At 47.1% G+C, this 11,519-nt stretch overlaps 1 protein-coding gene across 2 annotated transcripts in view; it reads right to left on the bottom strand.

Annotated features, from left to right (window-relative positions):
- Positions 1–790: 790 nt before the first annotated feature.
- Positions 791–11,519, bottom strand: part of LOC111953819 (transmembrane protein 108) — a 72,181-nt gene continuing 61,452 nt past the window's right edge. For both annotated transcript variants that reach the window (XM_023973328.2, XM_023973329.2), the window contains exons 3-5: positions 3,700–5,151; positions 3,332–3,486; positions 791–1,643 (exon numbers count right to left, since the gene is read on the bottom strand). In XM_023973328.2, the coding sequence (XP_023829096.1) occupies positions 1,533–1,643; positions 3,332–3,486; positions 3,700–5,151 (1,718 nt within the window). In that variant the 3' untranslated portion in view covers positions 791–1,532. The remainder of the gene's footprint in view (positions 1,644–3,331; positions 3,487–3,699; positions 5,152–11,519) is intronic.

Here is an 11,519-nt window from a genome sequence, read left to right as displayed (position 1 = left end):
AAGCATTGGAGTCAACATTGGCCAGCATCCCTGTGGAACGCTTTCGACACCTTGTAGAGTCCATGCCCTGACGTATTGAGTGTCTTCTGAGGGCAAAGGGGGGAGGGGTGCACCTTAATATTAGGAAGGTGTTCCTAATGTTTGGTATACTCAGTGCACATCCAGTAGATTGATAACATATTCAACAAAACGATAATTCAACAAAATTTTCAAACACAGGGTAGTATGATTTAACAGATCAGCGTTTCACACAATGTGACAAGCAGAGGCGGTAACAAAAGGCAGCATTTAGCAACTACAAACATGTGACAAAGCAAAAGTAAAGCATGATACACAAATCGATTTGATAATGAAACAAAATATGTATGTTTGATTCAACTCTGCCACTGTATGTGCTCACAGTAAATATTCAGGATAAAATATTATCTCAGTATTTTCATTGGTCATGATTTCTACGGCATTTTTTATTTTTACATCCAGAAATTAAATCAAATATCATTCAGTATCTGTACATTACAGTAATAAACACAATTTACTCTCATGGACAAATACTGTACTTATGGAGGGAGATTATGATATGTTTGGTCTCAAAATATTTAGGGTTAGAGAGGGCTAACGTTAAACAAACATCATTGACTGCCAAAACCAGAACCCACTCCATAACACAATCCATACAGACAACAACAAGAGATACACACACAAAAACAAACAAACACACCCCCCACCACCACAACCACACACACACACCCACCCCCAAACACACACACACACAACCACAACACACCACACACACACACACACACACACACACACACACACACACACACACACACACACACACACACACACACACACACACACACACACACAGACAGCTTGACAAAGGGAGTTAAGACATGTACGTGGTCCCTCAACAGAGAGGCTGGTGACACGCGAGGGAGAAAGTCCATTTGGTCTATTCAGATACAACCCTATACCCTTTGGGCACTCTCTACTAAAACCTGGCCTCACAAACCTTGCCCTAAACCACCGTATCCCCTCAAGTACGTAGGTGCAGAATTCAAGTTCAACAGGCTTTTCAGTAAGTATTTTGGGTTTGATTTTTAAGAAAATGAAACATAACGTTCTTACATAATGTATTTTCTCTAAAGCAGAATTCAAGTGGCCATGTCCACAATGCTCTCACCATCAAGCCACTGTAACATAACGCAAATCACACATACTCCATAGATTATAAAGACATAAAAACCATTATCACAATTAAGCTTTTGTAGAAAATGTACATCAGAAAAATATGCAGGCAAACCCTCATAGTAAATAGTTTCTGTTTTTAGCTCTTCTCTTAGTCTCGTTTATGTATTCATAATATACAGTATAAAGTGGGTGTCTCTGAAGTTAACCACATGTATAAAAATGACAACGAAAGGGAGAAAAGGGCAGGGGGACATTTATTTTGAAAGTCAGACTTTTATTTTTGACAGTCTTGTACTGGTGGTATCAGGACATGGCCACCAGACCAGCATCTGTCCGCTCTAGATGTCACAGGCCTTCTCTCTGTTGATGAACAGGGTCTCCTGGCAGAAAGGGTTAACCAGCACCACCCCGCTGTCGCTGTAGTCTCCATTAGGAGGTAGGAACGTCTCCTGCTCCAGAAACACACGCACACAGACACGCACACACACATGCACGCACATACAAAACACACAACACACAAAGGCCAGTGAGATTCAGGACAGAGTGTTTTGTTACTTAGGAGACACAAACAATTCTCTGGGCTTGGGGTCTGAATCGTATGTAGTAGAAAGGTGAGGACAAAAGATGGCTGACTGATTAAGCTAGCAGAAAGAACACAGAGAGACAAAAATAGAGGGAAAGAGGGAGGGGAGTTGAACAGGCTACACAACAGAGAAAATAAGTAAAGAAGGGAAGGGGAGACTCAGCAGAACACAGCAACACAGCAGAGGGAGGGAGGAGTGGGAGAGGGAGAGAGAGACAGAGGAGAGTTGAGAGGGAGAGAGAGAAATGGTGGCAGTGACTCAGCTAAAAAGACAGAACGGGGGGTGGGGGAGAATAAGCAGAAAAAGTGATTCAGAAGAACGAGCCTTACAGAAAGAGAGGGGACGGGAAGAGGTACATTCTAGATGGCAATACCCCAAACCCTAACATTAACACGTCACTGTATATAGTACTTGAACTATTGTATCGAAGATACACTAGGATGCACTGGGAAAAGGCTATTTTGGCAACAATAGATATTGACCGTAACAGCCATATAGATAAGTCAATTCACGATTCATCTGTATTGTAACAGCATCAGCAAAGCTAGAGGCACTTTAGGGGAATTATAAGGTAAGACAAAGATTGAGGGAGGAAGGGAGGGACGAGGCAGCGCTACAGTGTGAGGAATAAAATAGGGATGCAAGACAACACCTGTGTGTCACCACGAACACCCTAAACACGTTCCAACCTCGGCATTCCCCTCCTGCACCACGGGAGGAGGCATTGATGGAGAGAGAGCAATGGAGTGAGCAGAAAGAGAGGACAAATCAGAAATAGAGGTGTGGTCAGTATGCAGATGAGAAATGATGTGGAGAGCCGATGAGACATGCTGATTTCATAGCAACAAAAATAGGTCCGTAGAGTGAATTGAAATGCGATAGACTACACCAAGGATAAGCAACTTTGATGAGGGCCACAAAAAAAATCTGTAATCATCAAGTGGGGCCGCAGTGGCTTGCGGGTCTGCTACCCACATCTATACCCACACATACAGTGTTTTGTGGGCCCTAAGCACCACCCACCCAGTTGCCCATCCCTGAACAATACAACGGATAATCTAACGGTTTAAAATGACCCCAAAATGATTAGTTTAAATTTTGGCTGTAATCTTACAGCAGAGGGCACTATAGTCCACATATATAGTCCACTGTAACCAACATGTTGACCTCGCATCTACTAAAGTACTCTAGCTACTTGGCAACAACACTGCTCACTTATTTACATGTTTTGTATCATTAGTGAATTCTGAAGAACATCTAGTTGAGGAGCCTAACTTGGAGGATTGGAGGAGCCCACATCTGTAATGCCTGTACAAACATAGGCTGTATATTTAGAAAATCCCTTATTTCTAAACTCTAGTCTATGCCATCACACAGATTATGTCAATTTGACCAAATGTCCATTATCCATTGTAGAGCAATTTGGTGCCAGATTAGGGGGCTGTAACTTACATACAGGCCCTTCCACTGAAGTGAAACATTTCTCATTTCCTACAAGAATACCTCTTTGGGCTTTATAATAAGATTGTCAGTGACATCAGGAATAGGTGTACCTCAGCGTTGTCTAGGGACGTGATCTCACGAGGCAGCTCCACCGCGTGCCTGTTGAAGTAGTCCATGGTGATGGCATTGTTCCAGTAGCTCAGGTTGTTCTCCTGGCTTGAAGACTTCTTCTTCCTCCTCATACAGCACACAGTCAGCAGGACAGCTGGAGGGGGAGGGAGAGAGGGGGATGATATAACCTCTAATACATCAATCCAAGGTCTTTCATTATGTATCACAGTGTTTCAGTGGATACGGTGGTCGGTATGAAAGTGATCTCAGCCGCCGAAAAGTGTTGGTTAGCCTCCTACTGACACAAACACAATTTCTCTAACCTCTTGTCACCAGAGCCTTCATCAGGTTGCTATTTGATACTCACAGCATGAGGTCACAGGCACACTGATAGCCAACACGATCCACATGATGTCCATCTTGCTCAGGCAGATGGTGGCGCGGGACAGCGGCGAGTCCATAGCGGGGCCAGAGCCGTTGCCTGGACCCCAGGGGTCCCTGGTGGTGGCGGGAACCAGGCGGTTCAGAAAGTTCCCACTGGCCGTGGAGGGCGGCTCCGTAGGGGACGAGCTGTTCCACTGGGAGGAGGGGTTCTTGCTAGGGCTGCCCTCCACACTGCCGTTATGAAAAGTGCCATTCCCAAGTGGGCTTTGTGGGCCATGGGGGGCATCGTCTGTTGTTGTACCCTGAGGGGGGAGAGGGGGTCCCCCGCCGCTGCCAGTCTCCTGGGCTGTGGTGTCATTGGTTATGGTACCATTGGTGGAGACAGGGCTGGACTTTGGGGCCAGACTGGCATGGGTCAGGGAGGGGGGAGATTGAGAGGTGGGGGCCGGGGAGGGGGGCTTGTCTGGTGGGCTTTCTTTTGGAGAGGTAGGCCCCTCTGTTTTGAGCTCCCTGGTGGGCCTTTCGTTGACCATGGGGTGCACCTCCCGTAGGGTGATGGCGTGGGGTCGGGACAGCTCGGGCGTGGCTTCAACATGCTCCCTGAGGGTCTGATCTAATGCAGCATCCACTGAGGAAGAGGAGGAGGAGGAGAGGGAGGAAGGCTGCAGCTCAGTGGTGAAGTCCTGCTGACTGGGGTCTGTGGCCTCCTCGTCATTCCCCACCAGGGGAGCATCCGTGTGTGTGGGGGACGGGAGACCACCAAGCTCCGGGTCAAGAGTATGCCCTCTCTCTGTGAGTGGGCTGGGCACAGGAGGAGCCAGGGCAGACCCAGAGTCTGGAGCCACCTCACTATGCGGGCCACCAGAGTTGGTAGGGCTAGGAGGGCTGTTGCCCTGGTTAACACTGACAGTATCTGGGCTACGGGCTTTATTTACACTGAACGAGTTGGGCATAAGGCCCTGTTCTGCACTGAGAGAGCTGGAGCTGTGGCCTTGGTTGAGAGCACTAGAGCTGGGGGAGTGGGCCTGCTTGACTGGGCTGGGGCTGGCAGAGCTAAGGCCAGGGTCTTGGTTAACTCCCACAGAGCTCACAGTGTTAGGACTGACAGTAGCTGCAGCTTGAATGAGGCTGTCTCTACTGGGTGGTGTGACAATGTGTCCCAGGCTGGTGTTGTGGTTTAGATGCCAGCCCCAAGAGCTGTGGGATGCGGTGGGCTGGATGATGCCCGTGGGCATTGCCCCTCCCTGTGGGGACCAAGAGTCCCCGCTGCTGGAGCCCTCCTGCTGCCAGTCTGGGGGGGCCAGGGCCGAGAGCGGGTTAAGGGGGCTGCTGTGGGGTGCTGCCATGGAGACAGGGTCCTGGGGGGTCCGGCTGGGGTACAGCTCCTGGGTAGAAGACACCAGGTCCACTGGCACAGCCAGGATCACTAGGACACCTACAGAGATGGAGGGAGAGAGGGAGAAAGACAGAAAGAGAGAGAGAGAGCGTGTGAGAGAGAGGGAGGGAGAATTATTAGAAAGAATGTGTGTGTGCGTGCAAGTATGCATGTCTGAGTGTGTGTGTGTGTGTGTGTGTGTGTGTGTCTGCAGGTCTGTCTACCATTTCTCCTGAGGTTCCCTGCTTAGCATATTGAGGCACAAACACTAAGGCCCAGGAGCTGCAATAGGCTGTTTATGAGTCAGGGAGGAACCTTACAACCTTGTCTTGCATCCATTAAAACTCATCACGCCTTAATCAACTTCCTGCACTGTGTTTGTCACTCGCCTGGTTTAACTAGATTGCTTTATTAACCTCATAATGCTGTGTGTGTGTGTGTTTGTGTCAGTGTGTGTATGTTCGTGTGTGTCTGTATGCGTGTTTGTGTCAGTCTATTGTGCGCGTTGTGTGCTGTGCTGCGTGGTGTGTGTGTGTGTGTGTGTGTGTGTGTGTGTGTGTGTGTGTGTGTGTGTGTGTGTGTGTGTGTGTGTGGTGTGTGTGTGTGTGTGTGTGTGTGTGTGTGTGTGTGTGCGTGTGTGTGTGTAGCAGACAGGTTGAGGACTAATGGCACCTCTTGTCTGTCGAGAAACTTGCTCTAATTGTGCCAGCATGACTGAGCCTGCCACACACACATCAAATGCAAGAAGACATACTGACGAGGTGTCTCTATTTCCATGGACAACACAACAGAAACATGCAGCAGTTATTGTGTTGATTCTGAGGTGACGCTAAGCCACATCTGAGAGGTCTGCAGCAAGAGAAAGATAGAGAGATGGATGACAGACAAAGAATCAAAAAGCCTCTGACGTTTTCATATGTTCAAAAACCTGACAACTTTACTCTAACCAGCCAGGCCCCATAGGAAGGCAATGTAGCAACTAGATATTAGAAGCTACCTGGGGGAGAACCATGTCACACTGTTACATTATTTGAGAGAGAGAGAGAGAGAGAGAGAGAGAGAGAGAGAGAGAGAGAGAGAAAGAGAGAGACAGCGAGACAGAGAGAGAGAGAGACTCAGCGGAGACCAGCGGGAGCTAATTCATTTCCCTCTGCTCCTTTCCCACCTTGTTTTATTGACACAGTTAAACATGAATATTGTGAACACATCAATACACCGGCCGGGGGGGGTTAGTTCTACGCTCACCACTGGTGAATACTGCGTTAGTTAGCACAAAGGCAGGCAGGCGGTAGCACCAAAGCGCTAGCTAGCAAAGCCGTTGTTTTACATGAGAAGAATAATAAGATATTTCTTCATAGCTTGTTTTTCAAAGGCTACCCAGTGGTTAGCGGGAAGGAAGAAAGGACTGATATGAAAGAGACAAAAGAGAATGAAACATAAACTTGTAGAAAAAAAGGATCTATCTAGAACCTGAAAGGGTTCTTCGGCTGTCCCCACAGTATAACCCTTTGAAGAACCCTATTTGGTTCCAGATGGAACCCTTTTGGTTCCAGGTAGAACCATTTTGGGTTCCATATAGAACTCTTTCCACAGAGGGTTCAACATGGAACCCAAAAGGGTTTAACCTGGAGCCAAAAAGGGTTCTCCTGTGGGAACAGCCAAATAACCTTTTTTGTATACTTTTACCCCTTTTTCTCCCCAATTTCGTGGTATCCAATTCGTAGTTACAATCTTGTCCCATAGCTGCAACTCCCCTACAGACTCGGGAGAGGCGAATGTCGAGAGCCATGCATCCTCCGAAACACGACCCTGCCAAGCCGCACTGCTTCTTGACACACTGCTCGCTTAACCCGGCAGCCCAAAGTCAGCTTGCAGGTGCCCGGTCCGCCACAAGGAGTCGCTAGAGCACGATGGGACAAGGAAATACCGACCGGCCAAACCCTCCCCTAACCCAGAACGACGCTGGGCCAATTGTGTGCCGCCTCATGGGTCTCCCGGTCACGGCCGGCTGTGACACAGCCTGGGATCTAATCCAGGTCTGTAGTGATGCCTCAAGCACGGCGATGCAGGGCCTTAGTCCGCTGCGCCACTCGGGAGTCCCGAAGAACCCTCTTTATTTTTCTTAGAGTATAGATGAAAAACTCTGTGTATGGAGGAGTGTTGGGGAGAAAGTGAAAGAGAGAGAAGAAAAAGAGAGGATGTTAAAAGGAGCTGAAAAGACAGACAGAACAGTGTTAGACCTACAGTCATTAAGACTCACTATTTGCAGTTCTTCCAAATAGTATCTTCATTCCTCGTGAATCTGTTCTACAAGTCAGTTACGACTATTGACTACGAAAAGGCTATTTATTCTGTCCTTATTCTTAGTATTAGTCAGATTCTTAGCCTTATTCTTAGTCTCACTGAGCTGCTACACCTTTAGATGTGCCTCACCTTAGGTCGGACAACCCACACACAGGAAAGCAGCTGGGGTGCCTGGCTTATCTACGCTTTGGAAACACACCACCAACCCACACAATCAGTCATACACACACACACACACACACACACACACACACACACACACACACACACACACACACACACACACACACACACACACACACACACACACACACTGATTCTCAATGCTACCCATATGACCCAGGTGTTGAAGCTATCGTATCACCATGGTGCTGCCTCGGTATCTATGGAAACCAAGTTCCAAACGTGGGGAGTGAAGAGATGGGCGACAGAGCCAGGGAGAGGTAGGAAAACTACTACATATACTGTAATACTGTATGTACATATGGAGAAAATAAAATATAGAAATAAATCAAAGAAGATAAGTATGATCAAGGAGAAAGAATAGCATTAAGAGAAAGAATAGTATTGTGAGAAAGAATAGCATTATGAGAAAGAACAGTATTATGAGAAATAATAGTATTATGAGAAAGAATAGTATTATGAGAAAGAATAGCATTATGAGAAATAATAGCATTATGAGAAATAATAGTATTATGAGAAAGAATAGTATTATGAGGGTACCAGCACACGTCCACAATCTCAAACACTGTACTGATAGAATAGTACCCCCTCTTAACTCCATCATATACCAATACTCAGCATCACACATCCCTATACACTCGTTTCCTTCAGTCCATTATGTATTCCAATACCATGCAAAGGCCTGGAAGCATAGGCCGTTTAAACGTTATCTTAATGTGCGTCCCAAATGGCACCCTATTCCCTATATAGTGGACTTCTTTTGATCAGGGCCCACAGGGCTCTGGTCAAAAAAGAATGCACCACATAGGGAATAGGCTGCCATTTGGGACACAACCGCTATCAAAGCTTCTCCGGCTCGCTAGGTACTGTATGAGAGGGTCCTCTTTCCTCTGCCTTCTATTTACCAAGCCTGTCACGTCCCTAATGCAGAGAGGAGCCTATTCCAGACAGTCCAGACCCATAACCGGGAGATAACAAAGACGGGTTAGTTTGATTTATGACTGGTGCTCTCAAGAGAGATGGTCGCAAGGCAGGGAGACCATATACTCTCTCAGAAATAGCCCAACTCACCCTAGGATTTGTAACCTCATATTTAGACCCATTGTTGATCTCTGATGGTGGTATGTTGACCCCCGGTCTCCCCAGCCCATTGTTACTGTATTCAAACCTACAACACGCACAAACATTATAATTATACTGTGCATGTTTTTCTGTGACATATAGCTATAGTTCCATCTGCACAGAGTAGAGTTGATAACTATAATGTTGATGGTGGGAGGCTGTTAGTAGACAGCTTATGCTACTGTGTTACTGCTATAGACTAAAGCATTGTACTACAGGCCAATAGAGTGTGATTGTGATAGCGACACTGTTTGCCATGCTGTGGTTTGGCCTCAATCACACCCTCAATCAGGATCTAACCCCCCTGTCACAACACAACCTGGCAACCCGGCCCGGTCAGTCAGAAAAGTCTGAATAATACATGAGCTCCTGCTCCGCTGGCAACAAAGTGGTGCGCACGCACGCACGCACGCACGCACGCACGCACGCACGCACGCACGCACGCACTCACACACACGCACTGCACACAGCAAGCACACACACGCACACACACACACACACACACACACACACACACACACACACACACACACACACACACACACACACACACACACACACACACACACACACACACACACACACACACACACACACACACACACAGCCCTGGTGTGCTCCTCCTCATCTGCAATAAACATACTTATTAGTATTCATCTGGGAACTTGCTGATCATCATGTTTTATTGAGCAGCATATCTAAAATATTAAAGGAGGCAAAACACCTTTTAAGTTTGGTAACATCAAAACATGTTGCATGATGTCCTTGTCAGCCCGAGGAATAGTCAATATTTAGTGAAGTGTCTAGATTACTTGTGTGGAAGGCTACAGTATGTGTGGTTGAGTTAATCAATCAATTGAAATACATCTAATCTGAGAAGCATGTGCACACACATGCATTCACACACACACAAAAACACAGATGGAAAGGGGGATACCTAGTCAGTTTTACAACAGATGCCTTCAACTGAAATGTGTCTTCCGCATTTAACCCAACCCCTCTGAATCAGAGGTATAAAATGGTATTGATTCTCCATAATCTCAAACTCCCATTCTCCCTTTCTCTTCCATTTCATTGTGAATTTCCCTTCTCAGACAATAAAGATCTATTGAATTGAATTGAAATGTGTGTCTCTTCCGTACAGTATAGGTAAATGTGAGTATGCCTACTTATGACTGCACACAGGGCTGAAGGTTACGGAATACTAAGGACAACTACGATGGACCTCCAGTTATATTGGGAGAGCCCTTCACCACTCATAACCCATGTCCTGCTTCTAAAGCTTCCCTGTGAAGACTGTGACTTAGTGTCCTAGGCCGCATCCCAAAATGGCAATATATTCCCTAATAGTGCTCTACTTTTGACCAGGTCCCAGTGCACTATGTAAGGATTACGGTGTCATTGGGACTCAGCCGTGGTCAACTAAACTGCTGGCCTCCAATGCCTCTAAGAGATGGACGCAGCTTACCTTAGTGAAGGCTGGGAAACGTGTAAGTATGTGCTGTTTATTTCATGAAGGCGAACAGTAAGAAGCCCAACTGATGACCGTATCAATACAACCAGACCAGTACATTCACAATACAGAACAGAATAAAACCAGCTCACCCAAGCATGTGGGAGGGCAGCTCCCACGCCACCACTCCGTTCTGCCACTCATGGTCTCTTGGTCCTCCTAACCCCACGGGAGGGCAGCCCTCCTGCAGCCCAGTCCAAGACTCTCTCTCTGTCCGTGCACCCAATAGTTACCAGCTCTCGCCCCTGAAAGATGGGACAGCAGAGTCCCTGCCGCTTCCGAAAAAACACCTGAAACCCTACCCCTTCAAAGAGTATCTTAAATAATCCCCCTCTCTCACCTTGCCCCCCCCCCAAAAAATCCTGAAACCAACACCTTGCACTTGACCCCCCCCCCCAGCTCTGACTTTTCTGATAGCTACATTATTGAGGAAAAGTGTACTTACTATGACTTGAGATATGTGGTTGTCTTAAGATGATGCACTAACTGTAAGTCACATCAGAGATGAGTCTGCTAAATGAACTAAAATGTAAATACTGTTTCTCTGTCGGAGTGTGTGTTTGTGTGTGTGTGGTGTGTGTGTGTCGTGTGTGTGTGTGTGTGTGTCTGTGTGTGTGTGTGTGTGTGTGTGTGTGTTGTGTGCTGTGTGTGTGTGTGTGCGTGCCGTCGCGTGCCGTGTGTTCACAGGTATGGGCTTGTGTGTGTTTCTATTTACTGATATGTGTGTGCTGTACCACTACATGTGTGTGTCTTGTATGCGCAGTGGGTTGAACTGGTGTGGCAGATTGAGCCATGTAATTTGTCACAGAGCTCCTTCTGGCTGGCTGATGAATGTGAATGAGTAAGCAGGGCAAAACACAGACAGAGAAACCTGGCTCTCTCCACCGTCGGTACAGTGAGAGGAAATGAACTGGGAAGTAAATGAACCAGTGGATGATCGAGAGGCCAAGAAGAGTGAACAGGATTTATTAACATCTATTATTGAGCGGGCTGAGATAAAGATGGGAAATGAGAAAGAGAGGGAGGAGGGAGGAGGACGCAAAGGAGGGTGAGCTGAGGAGAACGATGTGAGGGAGAAATAGTGGTGCATGTCTGTGGCTGGTGAGGATGAGGACTGAGCCGAAACAGGACAGTGGTCAGGGAAGAGAGCCAACTGGTGTGGGACAAAGACATGTTCAGAGCATATCAAATATCGATGTGTGTTTTTGTGTTGATGTGTGTGTGTGTGTGTAGTGGTGTGTGACGTGGTGGTGCTGCGGTGTGTGTGTGGCTGTGGTGTGTGTTGTGTGTGTGATGTACCAGACCA

The sequence above is a fragment of the Salvelinus sp. IW2-2015 genome, linkage group LG27, assembly GCF_002910315.2.
Source record: "Salvelinus sp. IW2-2015 linkage group LG27, ASM291031v2, whole genome shotgun sequence".
Taxonomy (NCBI): domain Eukaryota; kingdom Metazoa; phylum Chordata; class Actinopteri; order Salmoniformes; family Salmonidae; genus Salvelinus; species Salvelinus sp. IW2-2015.
Note: the sequence above shows the minus strand (reverse complement) of the source record. Positions and strands in the feature narration are given on the sequence as shown.